This window comes from Camelus bactrianus, chromosome 16, assembly GCF_048773025.1.
Source record: "Camelus bactrianus isolate YW-2024 breed Bactrian camel chromosome 16, ASM4877302v1, whole genome shotgun sequence".
Lineage (NCBI taxonomy): Eukaryota > Metazoa > Chordata > Mammalia > Artiodactyla > Camelidae > Camelus > Camelus bactrianus.
In genome coordinates this window covers 953,029-977,066 of record NC_133554.1, presented here as the reverse complement: position 1 = coordinate 977,066, position 24,038 = coordinate 953,029, and the positions used below count along the sequence as shown (strand labels likewise).

The 24,038-nt window shown below is 63.6% G+C and overlaps 1 protein-coding gene across 1 annotated transcript in view; it reads right to left on the bottom strand.

The window, feature by feature from the left end:
- MYO15A (myosin XVA) overlaps positions 1-19,679 on the bottom strand; it is a 42,581-nt gene extending 22,902 nt beyond the window's left edge. The window contains exons 1-28 of the mRNA XM_074341988.1: positions 16,167-19,679; positions 14,116-14,195; positions 13,682-13,745; positions 12,885-12,994; positions 12,475-12,549; positions 12,174-12,264; positions 11,810-11,815; positions 11,475-11,578; positions 11,315-11,378; positions 10,392-10,505; positions 9,751-9,912; positions 8,721-8,834; positions 8,071-8,129; positions 7,862-7,985; positions 6,825-6,920; positions 6,263-6,394; positions 5,623-5,748; positions 4,870-4,947; positions 4,209-4,357; positions 4,053-4,098; positions 3,761-3,885; positions 3,184-3,301; positions 2,695-2,870; positions 2,120-2,204; positions 1,337-1,390; positions 1,156-1,237; positions 946-1,076; positions 422-517 (exon numbers count right to left, since the gene is read on the bottom strand). Coding sequence (XP_074198089.1) covers positions 422-517; positions 946-1,076; positions 1,156-1,237; positions 1,337-1,390; positions 2,120-2,204; positions 2,695-2,870; positions 3,184-3,301; positions 3,761-3,885; positions 4,053-4,098; positions 4,209-4,357; positions 4,870-4,947; positions 5,623-5,748; positions 6,263-6,394; positions 6,825-6,920; positions 7,862-7,985; positions 8,071-8,129; positions 8,721-8,834; positions 9,751-9,912; positions 10,392-10,505; positions 11,315-11,378; positions 11,475-11,578; positions 11,810-11,815; positions 12,174-12,264; positions 12,475-12,549; positions 12,885-12,994; positions 13,682-13,745; positions 14,116-14,195; positions 16,167-19,679 — 6,174 coding nt within the window. The remainder of the gene's footprint in view (positions 1-421; positions 518-945; positions 1,077-1,155; positions 1,238-1,336; positions 1,391-2,119; positions 2,205-2,694; positions 2,871-3,183; positions 3,302-3,760; positions 3,886-4,052; positions 4,099-4,208; positions 4,358-4,869; positions 4,948-5,622; positions 5,749-6,262; positions 6,395-6,824; positions 6,921-7,861; positions 7,986-8,070; positions 8,130-8,720; positions 8,835-9,750; positions 9,913-10,391; positions 10,506-11,314; positions 11,379-11,474; positions 11,579-11,809; positions 11,816-12,173; positions 12,265-12,474; positions 12,550-12,884; positions 12,995-13,681; positions 13,746-14,115; positions 14,196-16,166) is intronic.
- Positions 19,680-24,038: the final 4,359 nt, after the last annotated feature.

Here is a 24,038-nt window from a genome sequence, read left to right as displayed (position 1 = left end):
TCAAATGCCCCCTCCTCCAGGAAGCCCTCACCAACCCTGCCCAGGGCTGGACTGGGGGCCCTGCCTGGACTCCCCAACCTCTGCGACCCCCTGCTTGGTACAAGGTCTGCTTGGCCTCCCTTTTCAGACTAGGAAGTCCTTGAGGGAAGGACCGGATCTGCTCTTGGTGTTCTCAGATACTCCAGAGAGGCTTGGAGGCAGCCTCTTTGCTAGGAAGCTGGCTGGGAGAAGAAAGACCCCCCAACCCCAGGCCCAGCCTGGAGGGGAGGCCAGACATCCTCAAAGCAGTCTCTCCTGCAAGGAAGAGGCCCGGGCTCATGCCTGGGCCAGTGGAGGGTCCAGGAGTGCAGGACCAGAGGACTCATGGTCTGGCCTCAGGGGCAGTGGCTGGGAATTCGCAGTGGTCTGGGCAGACCCGTACCAGCTTGAAGATGCCCACGGCCTCTGCGTGGTGCTCGGCCGGCAGCCACGTGAGGGGTGTCCTCAGGGGCACTGTCAGCATCCCGAAGGCAGGTTCCTGGGGGCACAGGGCAGGCACGTGGGGACAGAGGCGGGCGGGGGCATGGGGCTCCTTCTGCAGCGTGCAAAGGGGAAGCTGTGGCTTGGAGTGGGGCCAATACCAGCCCTCAGAAGTCTGCGGTCAATGCCCCACCGGGGTCCTCTCTGGAGGGCAGGAAATTAAGACCAGGGACATGTGCTCTGGGCCCACCAGCTGTTAAATTCCTGAACTATCTCCAGATAGGTTGGCCAAAAGCCACTCCTGAGCCCTCGGGTACCCGCCACTGCCATCCAGGCCTCCCGGGAGGCCCCAGGCTCCTCCTGATCCAGCAACAGAAGGGCGCATACCTGACCCCGCAGGAGCCTGCCCGGGGCGGAGGACAGCATCAGTCCTAACTGGCAGCGCCCACACTGGCCAGGGCCGCGTGGGCCTGCACAGGCTCTTACCCTGAAGTGGCACCGGACGAACTTGGCCATGGGGTGGTTGTTGATATCCAGGGGCAAGGTGACCCGGGGCTCGGCCTGAAGCCGGGGAGTCCGCACGGGGGCCACCTGGGGGCCCTGGGCCATCCCGAGACCTGTGGATGTGGAGGAGGACGTGAGGCACCCGGCCCTCCAGCTCCCCCCGCCCCGCCACACCGTCCGGCACTGACACACCTGCCACGGCTCGCAAGAGCCCAGCCAGCTCTGCTGGCACCTCCAGGTGCCCCACAGCCACCACCTGCCGCTTGCTCAGCTCCTGCAGGGACGGCACATGGTGAGGGGATGGGCCCGCCACCATCCCCGCCTGGCAGCCTCCCTTCCGGTCCCCTGCGGCCAACTGGACCCCCACACCCACCTCCTGCTCCCGCAGCCGCGCCTCCTCCACCCGGAGCCTCCGCTCTGCCCTTAGCTGCAGGAGAGCGGATGGTCAAGGTGGGAACGGCGGGCAGAGGCGACAGCGGCCCCAGGCCGGGGCGGGCCAGGCCAGTGCGCCCAAGGCAGCCAGCAGGAGAAGCCAGGGCTCAGCGTGCCTGCTGCCTGGAGGCAACCACCCCCCTTCACAGGTAGGGGAGGCAGAGGTGTGGCCAGAGAAACGCGTGTTGAGGACAAAGACAGCAAGACAGACAGAGGCAAGGGCAGGGGGAGGACCATTCGGGGAAGGGAGGGTCGTGGGGTTTCTGGGAAGCAGCAGGCAGACGCCCCTTCCCCGTCACCCTCAAAGTAGCCAGTAGAGGCACACAGCTCCTCGGGGCTCTGGATTACGTTCGTCTTTCTGGTGGTTGGTCACATGACAACAGCCCAAGACAGGCATCAAGGCAAGAGCAAAACCTCCTCCAGTGCTGCTCAGGCCACCAAACTCCAGTTGTGCCCAAGTCCCGAAGCCCCTGTTGTGACCCCAGACCCAGGCCAAACCCTTCAATGCAGCCCCTACCTGACCCTCTCCGCACTGCTCTCCTCTTGGCTAGAGAGGGCCAAAGTCACCCAGCTGGTGAGTGGCGGAGCGGGGACCTGAACCCAAGACTGTCCGGGCTGGCAGTCTCCTCCTGGGTGCTGGGTGCCTCCTCCCCATCCCTGCTGCCCCCGGACCCAGAGGGGGCAGGCCTGGCTCCTGGAAGAAGGGCGAGGGGCAGGCCTGCACCTTGAGGTAACGCCGGTGGCTCATGTACATGTGCACCAGGGACCGGAACTTTACCAGGCTCCTCCTCATCTGCTGATATCGCTGCCTGGGGTGCGGAGGAAAGAAGGGACTTGGTAGGGGGCTCAGGGGTAGGGGTCAAGGGTGGCCAAGGGGCAGAGGTGCCCACACCAGCCTGGCTTGGTGTCAGTGCCCACACTTCACTCTGGGGCTCTCTGCACAGAGGAAAGCAAGCTCAGAGAGAAGCAGTGACTTGGCCAAGGTCACACAGCCAACTGAGTGCCAGGGCCTGGATTAAGCCATCTGGATCATGTACTTCCCATCACATGGTAGTCCCAGGGTACAGGAGATGCAGGGTGGGGCCTCTCTTGGCTGGACAGATTCCCACTCACTGGTCACAGAGGCCAGGGGGTGGGAGAGAAGAACATCCAAGAGGAGAGACACAGAGAATCTGACCATCCTTCCGGCAGAGGTCCCCACTCTCAGCTTGCATGCCTCCAGGAGCAGAGAGCTCACTACCCAAGTTCGGGCATGGCCTCCCCCAGCCTAGCCTGGGTCCTGCCCCATCTGGGCCGCACCTGGCCAGGTAGCCTCGGGCCCGGCTTTGCAGGAGGATGATCTTGCGGCGCAGAGAGCGGAAACGCCGCTGGATGAAGAAGCCGCGGAGGCAGCGCTGCAGCGTGAGGGCTGCCAGGTGCAGGGCGTGCCCCCTCATGCCCTCCAGCAGCTGGTGGAGGTGCTCCTTAAGGAACAGCTGAGGGCAGCCGGCAAGCACTGAGGCAGGGAAGGGCCCGGTAACCGACTGGGGGCCCCGCCCTCCCCAGAAGCCCAGGAGCCCAACAGACAGCCCCTGGAGCTGGTGGATTTGGAGAGGGCGAAGGGGTGACGGTGAACCAGGCAGCAGGAACCGCCCCAGCAAAGGTCTGGACGTGGGATCAACATTCCATTTACCAGCTCTACAGCGCGGCCTCCAGGATGGGAATCCAGCTTGGGTGTCTCTCAGTTCCCAGGCTCCAGCTCTGGAGCCCCTGAGAGTGGGGTGTGGAACCCCCAGGTGTGGAACTCACCTTGCTGATGCCGACGCGGTACATGTTGGGCGTGACTGTGCACAGGCGGCTCAGCACTGACACACACATGTCCCCACTGGCAGGCAGGTCGCGCTGGAGGGCCACCAGACAGCGGTACCTGCAGGGCCCAAACTCACCCAGGGGCCTGCGAGACCTCAGGGTCACCACCCTGGACACCTGTGTCTGGGAGGCCGGGTTCCAGCAGTGTCTCCACTCCTAATGTCTCCTTATCAGAAAAAAGCTTTCTGTTCTCAAGACTCTACTTCTAGGTGTCAGAAAACAGTCATAACTGGTTTCAGTAGAATAAGACATTTTACTGCCATCTGCTGGAAACTTGCAATGATAACTATTAAAACTACTTTCTCTCTTTGGAATCAACACATACATGATAAAACTGAAAAAATGCAAAAAATAAATATATCTGCCATGTAACAACTAATATGTGGTGGTCTTGCATAGTGCACAACCTGGGCAACTGTGTATGGCAAGCCCTAGTCTGCCTGGACTGGGCATCCCTGGGGCCCTGGTGGGCTGAGTTGGGTTCTGTGGAGCTCGGGAAGCACCCTGACTGAAGTACCTGTCGATGAACACCTGGAAGGGCAGCCGCACTGGAAAGCCCTCCTTGCGGATCCGCACAGTGTCCAGCACCCCCGAATAGCGTAACTGTGCCATCACCACGTCTGGCTCAAAGAGGCCGGGCTCCTGCAGGAGGGCCCAGGTGGGGAGCCTGCATGGCTGCCCACACACGTGCAATGGTTCCCACAGTGGGCGGGGCTGGTGACGGTCCAGAGAGGCAAAACCAGCCGCCCAAGGCCGCAGAGCCTGGGGAAGAGGATCTGGCTCTCCCAGGGGCCTCCCCCATCACGCACCTTCTTGTGGTTGGGCTTCAGGCACCTCACGAACAAGGGGTTACACCTGGGCAGGGGCAAGAGGACGCCAGTGTGAGCCAGGAGCGGGGAGTCCTCCTCCCCCGAGTCGGGGCTGGGCCAGAGGGAGGCTGGTGCCCGTGCCCCTGCCAAGCCCACCTTTCCATCTTCTCCACCAGATCCAGGAGCGACTGCTGGAACTTAGCAGCCACGGTGTGTGCCTTGTAGAGCCGCGAGACGGAGCTGCTCTGGCCCAGGCGCTGGGGGACTGCCTGCGGGGCATGGCTAGAGAAGAGGTGGGCCACCACCTGGGCCAGGGTGCAGTGGCCAGGGCGGCAGTCCAGGCACCAGGAGCCAGAGAGATAGAGAAGGGGGAAGAGAAAGGGGAAGAACAGAAGAGGTCAATGCCCAGACCAGAGGGGTCAGAAAAGTGACCCACTGGGCCCCTGCTCCCCCAAGAGGCCCGTGTCCTCCCAGGTGGCGCATCTCTCCGTCAGGGAGCTCAGCCCCTTCCCACGGGCCCGCCTGAGGTTGGGCTGTCTGTCTTCGGTCTGGGGAACACACTGACTCTGTGCCTGGCCCTCGGGTGGCCTGTGACACACCTGGCTATGAGCTCTGGCAACGACCTGGGTGGGGAGGGTGCCCACTGGACAGAGGGGAAGTGGAGGCCCAGAGAGGGGCAGGGGCTGGCAGAACCACTTGGGGAGGGACGGGGTGGGTATGGGGCTGGGGCTGGGGCACCTCCCCACCCCCTCAGGACCGGGGCAGGGCCTGGCTCTGGGCTGGGGGCCCGGGGCGGTGGGAGGCAAGGCTGGCTCACCCGGGTCCGGCTCCGCACAAACAGGTCCAGCACGTCCTGGCGCACCTGGTCGTGGTTCTTGTCCAGGAACTTATGCACCTGCAAGGGGAGAGGCGCGCAGCTCGGGCAGGACCCACCCTGGCCCACGCGGCCCGGGAGGCGGGGCAGAGGGATAAGCTACACAGGGTGCTTCGGCCTGCATGCTCGCCTGCTCCCCGCCCCCCACAGCCCCTGGGGGAGCCTGGCCTGGCTCTGGCAGGCCTCTGTCTCCCTGTTTGTCCTTGTGGGGACTGGACCCTCCTGCTCTGGCTCCCTCCCCTCCTGTCCCCACTACCTCCCCACTCCTGGGGAGGAGGCCCTAGCCGCAGCTTCCCAGGACCAGTCCGGGGCTTGGCCGCATCCTCAGTGAAGGACACTGTCCTGTGTCCATTCTACAGATGAGGCAAACAAGGCCCAGATGGGGACAGAGGCTTAGAATCTGGGCCTGAGACACCTCCAGGGCAGGAATGTGTCTGAGATGGGGTTATGAGAGTGACCTCAGTGACATCACTGCAGGGGGAGTGGCTCTTTATCAACCCACCATAGCCCCAGACTGCTCACGCTTGCCTCATGAGACGGGCACTTTTATGACCCCCATTTTCCAGATGAGGAAACTGAGGCTCAGAGAGGTAAAGTGATTTTTCCCAGACCACACAGTGGAGTTTCAGCGGGGCCAGCACTGGAGCCAGGCACGAGTGCCCCCAGTAGCAGGGATAGCGGTACTGGAGGTCCCACCTGGTAGGTGACTTTGCCAGCATAGTGCTTGATGGTGAACTCGGGCAGTGGCATCTTGGGTTTGGAGTAGAGTGGGTTGGTGCCATGGTGGTAATGGCACTTCTGCAGAAACGTGTGGTCTGTGGCCTAGGGGCAGGCCAGGGTCAGGGGTGGGCAGGGGCCTGGGCACCCTGCTCCTGGCCGAGTGGCAAACTCTCCAGCCCTGACTGGTCCCCAGCGAGCACTGGGGAGGAACGAGTCCCAGCTTTCCCTGCTGCCCACTGCTTGGGATGGGGCGGCCCAAGTGGACCCCTGCAGGTGGTGTCTGATTAACTCCCAGCTGCCTCCCCTCCAGCCCAGCTGTTTGTGCACACTCTAGTCCCACTGCCCAGAGCACCCCTCCCAGCCTGTGTTTTCCAATCAAAAGGTGAGGCCCAACCCCAAGGTCACCTCCTCCAGGAAGCCTTCTATGACTTCCCAGGCTGGTGCAGCCCCTCCTCTGGAGCCCTCTACCCAGCCTCAACTTTGACTGGCCGGTTGGGTGTCCTGAGCCCCTGACCCCAGGCCAGAGCAGAAAAAAATGCAGCACTCAGACCTGATGAGGACATGAGGCTCAGAGACGCGGAAGGACCTGACCAGGCTGGCGCAGCGCTGGGCTCACCTGGGGAAAGCAGCACTGGTCGTCCAGGATGCGCAAAATGCCATAGGGCTTCAGGGAGATGAGGTTGATGCAGGGTTGGTTGTCCGCGAAGGCGATCTCCCGCCAGTCGATCTGTTCCCGGGTGTACTCCTCCTGCAGGCAGCGGGGCCTCTGCCTCCTGGCCCTGCCTGGGGCCCTCCCACCCTGCTGCCCAGCCTGCCTCCAAGGGAAGGGGCTTGGCCAGGGCACCCCTGCGTGCACAACTCCTGGACAGGGAGCACACTCCCTAGCAGAGCAGCAGGCGTCCTCCGGGCCCTGCTCCTCCCTCCACTGGGACAGCCATGCTGAGGGCCAGGAACCCCCGCGAGGGCCCTTCTCTGGGCTCGGCGCCCCCCACACCCTCCCCTCCAGAACATAGGCCTTCACACGTGCCTGTCCCTGGCTCACAATGCCTCTCCCCCCACTGGGCCTATGGACAGCCTCCGATTTGCCCTTGAAGAGCCAGCACCCTCTGCCTGCTCCAAGGAGGCCCAGCTGGCGGCTGGCAGGGCAGGGGACAGCTGCGGCCGGAGGCCCTGCCCACCTGCTCCTCCTGGAAGATGATCTTGTTGAAGAGGTACTGAAGGCTTTCGTTCGCATAGTTGATGCAAAGCTGCTCAAAGCTGTTGAAGCTCAGGTCCTGCTGGGCGGGTGGTGGGTGAGGGGGCCCGGCAGCCCATCCGTCCCCCCAGTGCAGGCTCAGGGCCCTCTCTGCCTCCCAAGGCCACAGCTTCCGCAAGCTGAGGCCTGACTGCAGAACCCCTGCTCAGAACCTTCTATGCCTTCCACTGTGCACAGGTGAGAACCTGGCAGTCCAGGTCCCCACACCTGGTAGTGCTTCAAGGCCCAGGCTCTGGAACCTTCTGTCTGGGTCCCAGTCCCAGCTCGGCCACTTTCTAACTATGTGGCACTGGGCAACCCCGTGTCTCAGTTTCCCCATCTTTAAAATGGGGAAATGACAGTGCCTACCTCACAGGATGGCCATGAGGATTAAGCGAATTAATAACAAAGTGCTTAGGACAGCAGCTGGCACGTGGCAGGTGCCACGGGGGCCTCAGAAACGACTTCTGCTGTCCTGATGCTGCCTGTCGCTCTCAATGCCCTGTGTGTTCAACACTGCCGCTGCCCCCCACCCCAACCCCGAAAGTGTCTTCCAGCTCCCCAGTCGCCGTGCCCCACCCCTCTCGGCCTGTGAGGAGGCTGCTCCCTGCACCTCGACTGCCTTTACTGGCTCTTAAGGAGTTAGCGTGAGATGTTTCCTCCCCCTCCAGGAAGGCTCCCTGACCCCTGCGCAGCGCAGGGGCTCCTCTGGGCTGCCCCAGGGCCAGGCTGCCTCTTTGACGGCTCTGACCACATGTGCTTGTCAGCGTCCGTCCCTCCCCACCCAGTCCCTCCTGGAAGCTCCCCAAGGCCAGGGCCTAGGTCTGGTCCTTTCAGGCGAGATCCCAGGGAGTGCTTGTGGGTGAAGGGGGGAAGCGGCAGGGGACAAGGGAGATGATCACCAGGGAAGGCCCTGAACAGATGGAGGATGGAGACTGTCCTAGGCGGAGGAACACGAGAGAGCCCCTGACGGAGCCCCACCTCAAAGCCGTAGATGTCCAGGATGGCGATGGACAGGGCGTCCTGCTGCGGGGACACCAACGCGTTGACCCTGGCGATGAGCCAGCCGAAGAGCAGTGCATACAGGACCTTGGCGATGGCATCCCTGGAGCAGAGGCGGTGCTGGGGTGAGGGCCGCAGTGCTGGGGGGCTGGGGGCCTGGGGCTCAGGCAGGAGGAGGCTGGCCTCACCTGGCATCCACGGCGCTCTCCACGGTCAGGGGCGTGAAGATCTTCTCTCGCATTGTCTCCTGGCAGTGGGGCGGGGGGAGATGTGCCCCTGAGCGACAGCAGGCTGGCCAGCACCTCCGGGAAGTCCTCAGAGGACTGAGGAGTAGGGGGCACGGGGAAAGGAGCCAGGAGGGTGGTGTGACTGGTCTTAGGCATAAAGTCAGCCGGGACCGACCAGGACACACTCGTCCCCACTTCTGCCTGCCTTGCTGGTTGCGTGTGGGGGCTGCTGGTCTGGGGAGGACAGAGACATAAGCAGACTTGACACGGAGGGGAGAAGGGAGGAAGAGCAAAGGACGTGGGAGGTGCTGACCCACCAGGGCTCAGGGACAGCTCCCTGCAGAGGAGGATGCCTGTGTGGGGTCTTCTTGAAGGATGAGTAGGCATGAAAAAGGGAAGAGCATTCCAGGCAGAGGAAACAGCCGATGCTAAGGCCTGGAGACCGAGTGCCTATGCCCGCGGGGCCTGAGGTTACCCGCTTCTGGGCCCAAGCCAGGAGATGGACAGGCCGGGGGCAGGGGCAGAGGGCCCACCCAGGATGGGGCGCAGAGCAGCTCTGTCTGGACGCTGGCGGGAGGCTGTGGTGGCATTCCCGGTGCCCAGGGACTCACGGTCACTTTGAAGGTGATGGCCTTCTGCAGGCCCTCTGGGGAGATCTGCAGCAGCTCTGCCACGGCCTGGATCTCCCGGGCGCTCACCACCGAGGCCACCTCCTGCGCGTCCGTCTATGCAAAACGCCAACAGAAGTGTGTTTTGAGCCACAGAAGCTGAGTTTTATGTCTATGTGAAAACATAAACAAGCTAGAACATTCAGGAAAATTCTGGAACAGAAGAGGAGTGCAGGGGGCCCCACCAGATGGTGGAACACAGTATGAAGTTGGAACAATTAAAACAGAGTGTCATACCCCAGAGATTGACACAACGTTGTAAACTGACTATAACCCAATAAAATTAAAAAAAACAAAACAACAACAAAAAAAACAGAGTGTCTATCCCCACATGTAAATAGATAAGTGAAGCCCGACAAAAAGTCTGGAACTACACATGCCCACAGGAATTTAGTGTGTGATCGATGTGTATTTCTCAAGTTGGAAGATTGAGCGGCCACCTGGAGAAAAAGAAACAGGATCCCCACCTCACCCCTTACTGGGATGAATACCTGATAAGCCGGAAAGTCAGACGTTTAAAAAAACCACAGAGAAACCAGAAAAGGTGTTGAAAAAATCTTAGAAGACTGTTACAATTTTAGAGGAATAGGTTATCTCTAAAAATGATAAAAGGTCTAACATTTGTACAAAAGACTTTCAATAAATGAAATGCCTGAGAACAATTTTTAAAAACCTGCCTGGCTAAAAAAGAAACCCCGAACTACAAAAACACCAAAAAGCCTGTAAACAAAGGCAAAACACAAATGATAAACCAGAAGGCACACTTGTGATTCACATCAGAGACAACAGGCCGATTGCCTTAACGTACGTAAAGAGCTCTCACACGCCAGTAAGCAAAAGATGTACAAGCCCCAAGCGGAGGAACGAGAACAAGCGACGTGTGCTCTCAGCTGTGACCTGGTGGTTCTTCAACCTCCAGAGAGATGCCTGTGTCCCAGGGAAGCGGGACCCCGAGCTGGCCGTGGCGTCTCACCTCATACTTCTCAAAGTAGACGTTGCCCAGGTGCAGGATGGAGGCCAGGATGCGGAAGATGCTGTCCTGGTCCTCACCGCTGAAGCCCAGCACCTCCATGGCGGCCAGGAGCCGGCGGAAGTCATCCGCGTCACTCTTCCCCGAGATCTCACAGTTCCCACCCTGGGCCGGGGCCGGGCCGGGGGGTTAGGGCCCTGCTCCACCCCCACCTGCACTGGCCCGAGTTGGTCCCTCATTCTTCTATCGCGGGCGGACGGGAGGGGCCCCACATCCCACCCCATGGTGAGGACTTCCCATGCTCCTCCTTCACTAACCCCCACTTGGCCCTGAAAGGCAGGACTGGGCTGTGCCCATTTTACAGATGGGGAGGCCGAGGCTCTGGAGGGACGTGCTCCAGGCTGCCTAGTTCTGCTCTGGGCTCCAGAGAAATGAAGACTCAGTTAGGCCTGCCCTACCCTGGCTCTGGGCCCCAAAGACACCTGTCCCCCTGCCATGATGAGACACCCGAAATCAAACTCACCCTCCCAAACCTCCATCACCTCTGCTGTCCAGCAGGACGCCACAGCTGGGCTCTCTCGGCCCACCCAGCGTGACAGGACAGGGGACCAGACCCAGGGCCTCAGACACACGCTGGCGCTTACCTGGTTCAGGTAGTAGTAGGTCTCGGCCCCCTGCAGGCTGAAGGCCTGCCGGAGCTGGGTTGGCAGCCCGGCCAGCAGCTCATAGAAGATGTGGTAGTTCCTCTCGTTTTTGGCCTGCAGAGAGGGTGGGTGGGTGCAGAGAGGGGAGCCCCCACCTCGGTGACCCCCAGACACACGTCCAGGCCCAACCATGGCCACAGACAGAAACACACACAGGCCTCAGGTGAGACTGGCGCCTCGTGATGAGTGAGCCCCAGCCTGGTGACGGCAGGGGTCAGGGGGTGGAAGGCCTCTGGGCAGGATGGAATTTAGTTTGGAGCAGTAAGAGAAAGGTGGCCTTCTCACGTATGTACACACGCCTATGTACACGTGTGTCCATAGCCAAGGCGCGCACTCACAGGGCCTCCTAGTGGCTCACCCAGCAAGGGCGGCAAGCATGGACTGGGGGCCGGGCCCGGAGCCAGGGCCTCAGGACACATGCGGAACTAAGCAGGCAGAAGCCTCTTGGAGCACACCTGCTGGCTGGGGACACACTCAGCGAATCACTGGTTAAAACATAAACTAAGTCAGGTGGAGGGAAGGAAAACCACACAGGTGGTGCTGGTGGGTCAGGGGGAGCTGCACTTCATAGTGGGGTGGCTTCCCTGAGTGGGTGACATTCCAGGGAGGACTTGGAGGAGGTGAGGGGTTTGAGGCTTTGGCCATGCAGGTGTCTAGGGGAAGAATGCTCCAGGGAGAACAGTCGGTGCAAAGGCCCTGAGGCAGCTTGGTGTCTGGTGTGCTACGGGCACAAGGAAGAGCCCATGTGGCCGCAGAGCGTGGGAGAGGGAGGGAGACCACGATGCACATGTGTGGTCCACTAATTCTGTGTGCCCCCACCCTCCCCTGCTCCACGACACTCAGGGCCTGGCGGGCCTGCCCACCTGAAACACAATCCTGGATTTCTCGAGCAGGTACTGGGAGGTTATGGCACCAGAGACTGCGCCCCTGCAGTGGGGGGGGGGGGAGTCAGTGGGGCAGGGACTGCGCCAGGGCACCCAGTCCACACAGGGCCCTTGAGGGCTCTGCCCCTGTCCCACTCACCCTTCCAGAAAGATCTCCATGAACTTCCCGAAGCGGCTGGAGTTGTCATTCCGGACAGTTTTGGCGTTACCGAAGGACTCCAGGAGGGGTGTTGCCTCCAGGATCTGGGCCCCAGGAGACACAGGGATTGTCCTGGGGCCTCGAGGAGGGAGCACGCTGGTGCCACCCCGAGCTCTCCCCTTTGTGAGGGAGGTGGGCCCCCTGCAGAACCACAGGGCTTCCCGGGTCCCCCAACACCCCACCTCGTGCTGTCCACCCCACCATGGCACATGTGTGTGCACGTGCGCACCCACACACGCGTTCCACGGGCGTGGGCATGCATGTGCTCAGAGTACCTTTATCTTCAGGAGCCACCAGGAGGGAGGAGGAGGAGGGACAAGAACAGAGCTGGGTCAGCTGCAGGACGGACCACCTCTCCCTGTCCCCAGGGGCCTCCGACCATGGAGGCCCTGGCTGACCCTCCCGGCCCTCGGTGGGCAGGAGAGCCGCCAGGTAACAGCAAACCCCTGTGCCCCAGAGACCAGGTGTGTGGGCTCGGGGCCTGCAGAGAGTCCCTGCGGGTGGGAGTCTGCTGGGCCTACCTCCCAAAAGGCTCAGGGGATGTCCTCTCCTGCCTCCCCCTGACCTCTTGGGGAGCACACGAAGCACTCGGCCGAGGGCCCTGGGGAGACAGATGATGCAGCAGAGAGACAGGCTGACCTGCTGGGTGACGCCCCGTTTCTGGTTCATGGCGGCCAGGTAGCGCAGAATCAGCTTGGTGGCCTCAGTTTTTCCAGAGCCGCTCTCTCCGCTGACCAGGTGAAGGGACAGAGTGAGCTTCCTTCCACCTGCTCATGGCCTCGTCTGGGCGCCCCGACCCTGCCATGATGCAAGAGGACGCAGCAGGCAGGCCAGCACAAAGAGGCTGTGTGATCTCCCCAAGGGTACAGGAGGTCCCTCTGAGATCCCCAACACCCCCAGCCACACATGCACAGAGGTCCCTAACCCCGCCACTGCTCACCTGATGATTATGCACTGGTTCTGCTTGGCATCGAGCATTTTGGCAAAGGCGAGGTTTGCAACTGCAAAGAGATGCCTGGAGAGACAGGCCACAGGTGTCCCTGGGCCTCGGTGTCCCCAGACCTCCCAGAGGGTGGGTAGGGGGCATCTCAGCCCAGCCGAGCAGCTAACCCTGCTCCACCCCCTTCCCTGTGGGGAAGGGCTCCCTGCAAGTCTGCAAGTCCCCCATCCTGGTCTGAGCCATGGTGGCCTCCAACCCAGAGAGGGCTGGGGCCGGGCTTGGGAGGAGACTGCTGGGCTGCGCAGGTGGGCTGCCCACTGCCAGCTGCCCTGAACCGTGGCCGAGGGGCAGCCAGGGACTCACCAGGGAGACCCCAGGGCGGTCCCTCCCCCAGCCCCGGAGACACTCACGGGGGATTCTCTGCCAGGGCCCGCCCGCTGTACTGCTGCACCTGCTCCGGCCCGTAGATCCCGAACATTCGGTATGGATTCACCGACACCAGGATGCTGCCGATGTATGTCTGCTAGGCAGACGGCAGCCTCAGGGCCCATCTGTGTCCCTCCCTCCCCCGCTCCTGGGAACCTGGGTCCCTGTCTCACGGGGACAGACGTCTGCCTGCCTGGCCCCGTGCCTACACCTCATGCCCTCCCACAGCCCGCCCTGGCGGTGGGGGGTCAGGCGCAGCACCAGGCTGCGGCTGGGAGGAGCCTGGCGCAAGCAGAGCCCCACAAGCACGACTCTGCGAGCAGCCGTGCCGGCTGCCGTGTCCTGCCGTGTCCTGCCTTTATTCACAATCAGGGCCTGGCCCCCTGCCTTGCAGGGGGTCAAACTTCCACTGCTTGGAGGCGGAAGGAGTCAGGGACCCAGGGGATCTGGGGCAGCCCTGCCTCCACGCTGGGCACTGTGGTTCTGGGCCAGAGGGTCCCTTCCACCCCGACCACCCTACCTGCGATCCAGGTCGATGGCTTCCGGAAATCTGGAAGCCTTACCCATCGGTTCTCTGGTGGGGGCACATGCTTCTGGGGTCCCTGTCTCCGGGTCTCTGCCCTGGAACCCACCATTCTAAGACTCTACGTTGCAGGATTTTGGATTTCAGAGCTCCAGGCTCTAGTGTGTTACACTCAAACAGTAGAAACCCCAGGGTTCGGGAGGCAGGGAGGCAGCTGCCCTCAGATCCGAGCCCAGTGCGGGGCCCCCTGGGCCTTACGTAGATGAGGTCCCGTTCAAATCTGGTCTTGAGGTTGGATAGCACGGTGGTCTCCTGGAGGTCTCTGTGGGGCACAGAGAGGGACAATCAGGGTCCACCCCACCTCAGTGCAGGGCCTTGCTCAGAAAGGCCTGAGTTCAAGTCCCATCTCTGCCACTAACCAACTGTGAAGCCTTGTCAAGCTACTTCACCCCTCTGTGCCTCAGTCTGTCTGTCTGCTCAGTGGGTTAATGATGGCCACCCCTACCTCACGAGGGTGCGGGACGCTCTTAGGTAGGACCTGTCCGTCTCACTGGGCTTTCATCACACTGTTTGACCTTCGACTTGCAGCAGAGAAAACTGAGGCTCTGAAAACGTTCTGGGGGTGGGCGGGGCCCCCAGCAGGAGGAGGGGCTCTGGCTGTGAGCGTGGTCACCCCGCCACCCCCCACTCACTCCAGCTGAGTCATGTCCTCCACGCCGTCCTCCTGGTGCTGCTCTCGGAACCGAGCCGGCAGGTTGCGGACGGAGTGCATCTGTGAGAGACAGCCTGTGGTCGGCCCGCTGGAGGGCACCGCACGTGGCCCCGGGGCTTGGACATGACCAGGACTGTCGCTCCTGCGGGCCGCCCTGCTTCGGAACACAACTCTCACTCCCAGGGATGCACGCCTGGCCCCTGCGCTCCCTGTGGCGGGCTCCTGCGTGCTCCCACGGGTCCTGACAGGGGGATGAGCACAGGCACATGGCCACTGCTTCCTCTGGCCAGCTGGAAGCCCTCCAAACCACACATTCTCCCGGGGCTGACACCCTTCTCCAGTGTGAACCCCACACTTGCTTATGTGACAACTGGGTGAACATCTGAATGTTGGTGCATGGCACCTCCAGAAGGACCAAGGCTGTCCCATCTGGCGCCGTACCCATGCCCAGTGCTGGGCAAACACACAGACCCACACGCACAGACCTACACACAGTGGCATCAGGAGGTCAGGCACTCTCACGCCCACCCGTGGTCTTGCGCGACGCCCGTGGACATGCACGCCGGCCCGCAGCGCCTGGCTGCAGGCGCATACACACGTGCAGGCCAACGCTCTCTACGTCCATCAGGTGTGCTCCTGTGTGCATTTACAACAGGGCTGTCCCCACACCTGGGGGTCTCGAGACAAAAGTCCTGATGCCACCTTTGGGGGAAAATCCTCTGTGCCTGTCTACGTGTGCACACGTGACCCCACGGACGCCACGTCTGCTCTGACCTTGGCATGCGTGCACACACACACGCTTTCCTTTGGCGGTGGTATGCCTGAGCCCACGTCCCAGGCCCCCGTGGCTGCGAGCACATGTGTGCGCTCCGCCTTTCCGTCCTCTGGGATCCAGCCTACTCCCTTCCCTGAGCAGTGAGGAAAGGAGACACCAGGAGGGAGCCCTGCGCGCTAAGTAGGGCACCTCAAGTATCACCCTGGAGGCCCTGGCCTCCCGCCCACCCGTCTGCCCATGTGCGCCAGTGGCCGCAAACCCTGAATAATTCAGCCACTCACGTATTCCAGGGTGAGGAGGGCCCACGCATCCTTGCCCCTCACCCCCGGGCACCTCGCGCCCCGCTCCCGCAACGCTGCAGCCCACACAGCCCGGGGCACCCGCCGCCGCGGCCAAGGCCCCCCCAGCAGCCAGGCTGCCCCAGTCGCCATTGCCAGGTCCAGCTGGCCGCCCGCTCCGCGGGGCACCGGCTGCAGAGGCTGAGAAACACTGGCCGCCCCTGCATGCCCCGCCCACTCTAGGCGTCCCAGGGGAGGCTCCGGTGACCACCCCCTCGGCCGAGGGACACCCAGCACCAGACTCGAGATCCACCGTGAGCATGGGAGCCAGGCACGGGTTGGGCGCCCCTCAGACAGGCTGCCTGCCCCACACCCCACAGGGGGCCCAGACTGGGCTCAGCCCTGACCCACCCTGGGACCTTATGGGCCTCAGTTTCCCCACTGCACAATGAAGAAGCTGGAAGGCTGGTTCCTGAGTCCCTCACCCTTGGATAGTCCAGACCCCTGCAGCCCAGGGGACTGCCCTTAAGCAGGAACCCCCAAGAGAGAGAAAACATCAATTTGGGGGAGGGTCAGTAGGAGGCAGGGCGAACAGCTCGGACACAAACAGGCGGTGGGACAGGATGGGCAGGCACGGTCTGCACTTTGCGCTCAGACAAAATCGCTGAAGGGGGCTGGGGACGGACACGCCATCCAGACTGGACCAGGACAGGGCTGCTCAGAGCCCAGGCTGGGACGAGACCCCTTCCTCGAAGTGATCTGGGGAAGTTTGTGGCACCTCTGTCCTGCGCCTGTCTGTGCCCAGCGTCTCCTTGTTCAATCCTCCAGAAGCTCTGGGAGGCCAAGGCTTTTCTTCCCAAACTAGACAGGAAGACTGAGCCCCAAGCAGGCGGCAGCTCACCAAAGTCCCGAGGCTAGCTCCTGCCCTGTTTCCCAAGATGGAACCCCAAGCCCTCCCTCTAACCTGTGCCCTCATACCTGGTTCCACCAGCTTTTGGGGCCAACTTCTTCCCAGGGGCCCCCATGGTGCAGGCAGGCAGCTCCAGGGCCCAGGCAGCAGGATGGGGGATGGGCGGGTACGTGCGGCCAGGGTTGGTGGGTCTCCCCCTGCAGCCAGAAGCGGAACCAAAGTAGACTCCAGGCTCTTGGCTTGGGGCCAGGCTCCGGGTCCCGGGTTAGCTGGACGGGGGGCTGCACAGGGGCAGGACCAGCTCGCTGGAGAGAGTTCAGCTTCTGCACACGAGGCATGACCACGGCAAAACGTCCAGGGCTTGCCTGGCGCCGCTCACCTGCCCTGGGCAGGGGCCCCGGGGCCCCAGTGGGTGCTAAGGCGGCTGGGGTGCTGGGCAGGGTCCCCCAGCGGCGCCATGGTGGCCATGTGGCCCTCATCTGGTCAGATACAGTCAGTGGGTGGGAGAGGCTGAGTCTTAGTGCTTTCTGCTCTGGAAGGGAATCCTTGGGGGGTTTCAGAGTGGGGGGCTCAGGCTCTGCTGGTGGCTGGGGATCCCGTGTGCAGCCCTCTTCTTCTGGCTTCTTGGGGGTCAGGCTGGCCGATTTGCTCAGCTGTCCAGACCCTGGGTCGTGGTGCCTACCCAGAATGATCCTGGTTGAGTCAGAGGCTGTATCCTTAGGCTGGAGAGCAGGGGAGGGCACTGGGCCCACGTGCTGGATGAAGGGGTTTTTGGGTACAGGGGGTGGCCTGGAGAAGCCACGGAGGCTGCTAGGGCCTCCTGGCCAGGGCGAGGGTGGGCGCTGGGCGGGAGGCACGTCCACGTCCCAGCCGGGGGCCAGCGGGGGCACGGTCCAGGGCGTCTCCGAGTCCTCTGGCTCGCGTTGGCTCTCCTGGCGCTTAGAGGCAGCGGCAGCGGCCCGCCAAGACGCGGGACGGGGGTGCAGCGGGAAGGCCTGGCGCGGCCTGGGCTTCACCGCTCCTGTGGGCGGCTCGCTGAGGCGGCGCCACGTGTGCGGGAGGCGCGAGGGCAGGTTGAGGGAGCGGTGCCGCGGGCTGGGGCCCAGCAGAGGGGGCGGCGAGGGCGGCCATGGGGAGCCCAGCGCTGGCGAGTGGGGCGCGCCCGGGTGCCCCGAGGCTCGGCGCGGGGACGGGGGCTCTCGCGGCGAGTGGGGACGGCCGGGCGGGGGTGAGAAGGGCGGCCGGGAAGGGCCGGCGCGGAAGGAGGGCTGAGGGGACAGGGGCGCCGCGGGCGAGTGGTAGCCCAGGCCAGGCAGGCTCCTGATTGAGGGCAGCAGCGAAGGCCTTGGGAAGCTGAAGGCCGCCCCCCACCAGCGTGAGCCCCTGAAGGAGGGCCGGGGTCCGGGGAAGGCCAGCAGATTGGGGGGACCCTCCGGAATCAGAGGAGGGGGCTCCGCCAAGGCCCACCAGTTGGCCTGGGGTGCGAGGGGCACGTGAGCCGGGGCCGCCCAGGGCGGCGGGTGCCGGCGGAGGGAGCCGTAGGGCGAGGCCGGCGGGGGCAGGCCGGGCACGAAGCCCGCAAGGCCCGGGGCGAGGGCCGGGGCTGGCGGTGGGCCGGGGGGCGGGCCGTGGGAGTTGCTGTTGCTGCGCGCGTGCGCCTGCGCCCTCCGCAGCACGATGGGCGTGCCAGGCCGCTCAGGGTCCATGCCCGCCAGCTTGTAGCCGAAACGCTTGTAGGCCGCCTCCCTGACCGCCGGGCCTCCCGGCCGGGCCTTCCGACTGCCCTTGAGCCGCGGGATTGGCTCCTTTTCCGACAGGGTGTTTTTGAGGAACCGCGCCAGCGAGGTGGCCGGGCGCGGCGCGGGGCGGCTGAGATCGTGGCCAAAGCCCAGGCCCCGGGGGGCGCCGAAGGCCGAGAGGGCGCGCTGGAGGCGGCGCTGGCGCGGTGTGAGGAAGCCCCAGAAGGGGTGGGCGTAGGGCATCGGGGACAGCGGCGGCATCTCGCCCTCTTCCTCCTCTTCGTCCGCATCCCCCAAGGGCAGAGGGATGTCCAGGGAGGGCGGCAGGGGCACCTCCAGCTTCTCCTTCCCGAACAGCTTCACTTGGGGCCGGGGGAACAGGCGGAACCTGCGGATGAGGGACAGCTTGGACCTGGCGGGCTTGTCCATGCCTTGCTGCTCGAAGAAGGCAGCGCTGGGCAGGCGGAAAGAGGTGCCCTGCCGCTCGCCGCCCGCCTCCTCGGGCTCCTCCAGCTCCGCGATGTCATCCATGGGGTGGGCGTACGGGTTGTGAGGCGACAGGATGGGCGGTGGCACCCACGGATACGGGAAGGCCGACGGCTCCGGCTGAAGATACGGCGCCTCGGGGGGGTAGATGGCCTGGTCTCCGCCACCATAGATGCCTTCGGCGTAGGGGACGCCCTGGGAGGCGCCGTAGGGGGCGCCGTAGGGCGCGGCGTAGGGGTCCAGGTAGGGCGTGGCGTACGGAAGGTCGTACGACAGGTCATCCGCGAGGTCGTAGGGCGGGTAGAGCGCGTCGGAAAGGGCGTAGGAGTCCGGGTAGTAGCCGTGCGGCGGCGCTGCGTATGCGTCGTAGTAGCCGTAGGGAGACGCGGGCCGCGATGGCGGCGCGTAGGGTGGCTCGTAGTCGCCGTAGTGGCCGTAGTGGCCGTAGTGGCCGTAGCCGTAGGCGTAGTCGGGGTGGAAGGATCCGCCATAGTAGTCGTATGGGTCCTCCGGTGGGTACCCACGCAGGTGGTCTCCGTAGGGCGGCCAGGCCGGGCCGCGGGGGCCGTGGGCACCCAGGGAGGGCTCCTCCTCGAACTGGTACAGCGACTGCTGGTCGTAGTAGTCGTCGCCCTCGCGGTGGTAGTCGTAGTACTCGCCCAGGTCCTGGAAGCCCTCGAGCCCGTAGAGCGACCTGCGGGAGCCTGAGTGCCGGAACGGGGCCTCGTCCTCGAAGGGCAGGAAGCCCACGGGCTCGCCCGACGCGTAGATGCTGTGGGCGCGCGGGAACCTGCGCAGGCGGCCCCCGGGCCGCAGGATCTCGGCGCCTGACGGGAAGGGCAGCTTGCGCGAGCCCACGCGGGAGTCCGAGCGGTCCAGCCAGGCGTCCAGCGTGGCCTGCGCGCTGCCCGACTCCTCGGCCTTCTTGATGAGGAACTTCTTGGTGAGCCAGTTGATGGCCGTGGACGCCTTGCTGAGCGACCGGGCACGCGGGCGCAGGCGGCCGTAGCCGCGACGGCCCGGGAAGCGGATCACCATGAAAGACGGCTTCTTGCCCTTCATGGCGCGCTTCTTTTTGCCTACGCGCATCTGCGTCATGAGCTTCGACGTGGACTTGAGCACGGTGCGTGCCTTCTTCTTGCGTTTGGTTTTCTGGGGGCCGGTGTGGAGGCCCCAGAAGAAGGCTGACGCGCTCCGGAACTGGCCCTTCTTGGAGATCTTGGGCGTGCGGTCACGGAAGCCCATGAACAGCCGCGACGTCCCCTTCAGGCTCCGTTTGGGCTTCTCCGGCTCCGGTGCCTTCTTCCCCTTCTTCCCTTTCTTGGCTTTCTTCTCATCCTCTTCTTCCTTCGCCATGGTGGCCGCCGGCTTCCTGATCGGCCGGGGCCGATGTCACAAGCTCAGAGCCTTGGGAACACAGGGACCTGCTGGGTCTCCTGCCCGTGGCTGGACATGCAGCCTCCTCGGGCTTGGAGCAGCCAGGACTGGCCTCGGTGGCCTGGGGAGGGATGGCCGAGCTCCTTCTGGCCAGGACCAGGATTTCAAGAGGGCAGATCCATAATTCATCTCTTCGCGATGCCACCTAGGGTTTCACTCTCAAGCCTACTGGAAGGCGTGTGGGTATCGTTTACTGGAGGCCAGGGGAAGCCTGGCGGGCCTGTGCTGGCAGAGACCACCTCAGCCTTAGAGTCCCCATGAGGACCAGCGTGCTGACCCCAGCCAAGCCCTCCCTGAGCCCCCGCCGGCTTGCCCACCGAACAGAGTGCTCGGGTCAGCGTCACATCACAAAGAACTGAGCCCTGGAGAGGGGCAGCCGCCCGTCGTGAGCCACCCAGCACACTGTGCGGGACCACAGGTGGGGCCACGCCTCCTGAGCTAGGGTGGGACGTTCAGAGCCCACCAAGTCACCTTGGAGGTGAACCTGGGACCCTCCAGGTCCTGGGAAGGGGAGGAGAGGGGCGGGCAGGGCAGGTGCCCAGGGCTGCGGTCAGTGTAACCAGAGCTGGCCAGCCCTTGGGAGCGTGAATAATTTATTGGGGAGAACCAGGCTGCTGGCTCAGAAGGCGGGGCACAAAGAAGGCACCATGGAGCTCCAGCTGGGCTTGTAAGGCCACTGCCTGGCCAGGGTGAGGAGTGCGGAGGAGCAGGGACAGAGGGTGGGGCTGGCCTGGCTCTGATCCCCAGCTCTGCCGCTGCCTGGCTCTGTGGTCTCAGGAAAGCCCTCTGCCCTCTCTGGGCCTCAGTCTCTTCATCTGGAGGATGGGAGCGATAACCTTGCCCTGTCTCCTTCCCAAGGAGATGGATGTGACAGAGTTGCCTGGCAGCGTGTGTGGTGTCCCTACCTGGCCCTGCCTCTCCTCCCAATTCCTGCCCCTGCTGAGAAAGCAGTGGCCATGTGGTCCTTGCCTCTCTGGGTGCAGCTGATTCCTCCAGGGTGAACACTTGACCTCAGGCCATGTGCCCAGTCTGGCCAGTGACCAGACCGTTTTTAAAACTCTACTGTAAGAGGTAGGGGCTGTGGCTTGTTAGACAGAGGGGGTGGGGCAGAACGCAGAGGCAGCAGTTGTAGGACCCGAGGCCTCAGGAGCACCTCACTTCCCCCCGCATCCTGTCACTCTCTGCTCTTCCTCCCCCGAGATTGCCCGAGAGCCGGTCGGAGCCCTGCAGTCCTGGAGGGGGTGCTAAGGGCTGGTGGCGTCTGCTGCAGGTGCCCCGGGGAGTGGAAGCGGCACTTGATGGACACTGGGGAATCAGGCAGCTTCCAGGGGTGGGGGTACACAGGGACTGGGCCTCTGCTGCGGGGGATTCTGGGCTGGGGCCGCTGCCTGCTTGAGGAAAACGAGGGGCAGGGGTTTCACCCTTTCTGAGCCCAGAGATGCCCCTACCCCCCAGTGCTCCCTCTGGAGTCGGTGTCCAAATTAAGGTCCCAGCCACCATGATCGTGTGAGATTCTCACAACGGGGGTGGGGTGGGAAATATGATCTCCACTCTCTGGGGAAGGAAACAGCCTCCAAGAGGTGAAGTGACTTGCTCAGGATCAACCAGCTTGAGGTGGGGTGGGTCCCAGGCCACCTTCCTTGCTATGCCCGGGGAGGAGAGGCAGGGCCAGGTTGGGACACCTGCCTGGCACCTCTGTCACGTCCATTCCTCTGTGAAGGAGACAGCAGGGTTATCACTCCCTAGGCCCTGGGCCTCGCTTGCCTCCGGGCTCCTGGGTGCTCGGCCCCTCATGTGGGAGGGGAACAGTTCTGACCCTGGGCGGAGGCAGGGGCTTAGCTGAGCTGACTGCAGAGCCTGGGCCTTCCAGGAGTTCCGGGGTGCAGGGCCCTGCTCAAGCCCCTGGGAAGCCGGCCCCTGATGTGCCAGTGGAGGCCGCCTGTATCCCTGTATTCCTGCTTGGCCTGCCCCCCTCCCCCACCCCCCCAGGAGCCTACGTCTGGCACGCATTGGCTTGTTCGTTCATTCACTTGTTCGGAGGTACTTGATGTTTGGAAGCCCGCTGTGCACCAGGCACCAAGCACCAGGGACACAGCTAAGGAGGAAACAGAAACCTGCCTCGGGGAGCTGACACTTGGCGCAGCGACGGCAACAAACAAGGAAAGAAGCAAAAGAAAGTCGGTCAGGTGATGTAAGTGCTGGTGGTGAGATAAAGCGGGGAGGTGGGTGTGCAGTGCTGACCGGGGGCTGGCTATGGCTCCTGGGAGTGACACGGGCCAAGAGCTGTGGAAGGGGAGGGACAGAGGCCTCGGGGAGCACGAGCGTCCTGACGTGCTGGAGGAACAGCAAGGCCAGTGGAGTGGAGGCAGGTGGCGGGCTGCAGGTGGACTTGCAAGTCACGAGCACCCCAAGGTTTCCGTACTGAACGGGCGGGGGCGGGACGGAGGGGCTGGCAGCCGAGGCGGGAAGGCTGTGGGCTGGACGTCGGCCCCCCACGTGGTGGCTTCGGATATCTGTTGTATGAGGAGTTGTGGGAACTGCACAGATGGGGCTGACAGCACCCGTCAGGGAGTCAGTCCTCCGAGATGAGGTAGGTGGTATGGGAACATGACTAGTCCGGTCTGGGACACAGAGGCTTTGGGGCGACTGGGACGTCCAGGTGGAGAGTCAGGCGGGTGGCTTCGACCCGTAGGTGGGGTGAGACAGAGGTTGGGGGTGATAGGTGAGGCTGTCTAGATGAGGCACAAAGAAGGGGGTGCCCCCAGCTCCAGCCCTTAAAGACCGTGTGGCCAGGCAGTGGGGAGGGGCTGCCGCCAGCTGTGCCCAGGGGTGCGAGCCGGCCGTGTGAGTGAGGTCAGAATAGTGTTTCAGCAGTGGGGGCGTCGGGCCTTGCCAGGAGCTGTCCTGGAGGCACGTGGAAAGGGCTGAGGGCTGAGGAAGGTGGACTCGGTGGAGCCAAGCCGTGACAGCTCCAGGGCAGGGGGGTGGCCGCAAAGAACGATGGTGGGGGGGGTGCCTAAGCGAGAAGGCAGCCAGCTGCAGGCCAAGCAGAGAGGCCTTGGGAGAAACCAACCCTGAGACACCCTGATCTCCGACTTCCGGCCTGCAGGACCGTGAGGATATGACATCGGCTGTTCACCAGCCCGGGTACTTGTTATGGGGGCCCCAGCGACTCACGGGCCAGCAGGAAACCAGCGGGGCAGACCCAGGAGGGAGAGCGAGAAGGGGGAGGCTGAGCGGTCCCTGTGGAGTGGGGTGGGCGTGCTGCTGCAGAGGGGGTGCTGCAGGTGAGTGTAGGGTGTGGGGAGCGAAGGGTTTTCCAGCCGGGGCTCAAGGTGGGCAGAGTCGGTCCAGAGGAGCTGCCAAGGGAGCCAGAGGGGCCGGCACCGCGGGGAGACATGAGCGCAGGGAGCGCAGCTGGAGCCGGGCCCAGGCAGGGGGGTCTCGAGGACAGGCATGCCTTGGGATTTTTGCCAAAGGAGGTTTCTGAGATGGGGATGTTCAGGGTCTGAGCTGGAGAGGGAGGGTCGGGGATGGACAGTCACGCCCTGGGCCCTCCGGAAGCGCAGCCCTGCTGCCTGGGGACAGGCTGAGGTGAGGTGTGGGCACTGCTGGCCTTCAGACAGACAGCCCGGCTTCCAAGCGTGTCATCCTGGGCAGAGCCTCCCTGCACAGAAGGCCAAGGAGGTTGGGTCACAGGAACAGGGGGGCGCCTGCGGCAGAGAGCTCTGGGAGGTGGCGGGGGACGCCTCCCCCAGCACGAGTTCACACTGACGCGGCCTCACACAGGCTGGACAGTAACCGTCCTGACCACAGAACCAGAAGACCAAGCACCCAACACAGAGACACACAGACGTAGCCCAGGAAACAAGCCCATCCTACGGGGAGAAACAGGGCCTGGTGGCCAGAGCCCGGGACGCTGCCTGCCTGAGCCCGCACCGGCCTAGGACACCAAGACCTCTGGCTTCACCTGCATCTTTTCCCAGCCTGCCTGGGGGACAGAACAGGCCTGGTTTTGACACCCTGTGAACCCAGGGCATCTCCTTACCTGTGAGGCAGGAGGCGGTACTGAGCATCACCCAGGCAGAAACCCTCCCTCGGGACCCCTTGGCCAGGCCTCGTGGCACCATCGCCAAGAGGCAGACTGTGGGCATCACCGTGCTCGTCTTACAGACAAAACTGAGGCCCAGAGAGACCTCGCAGTGAGGTGGGGGCCAAGCCCCAGCTCAGCCACCGCCCTCTCCTCTTCGCCTGCCACCTAGGGGCTAGTGGCCGACC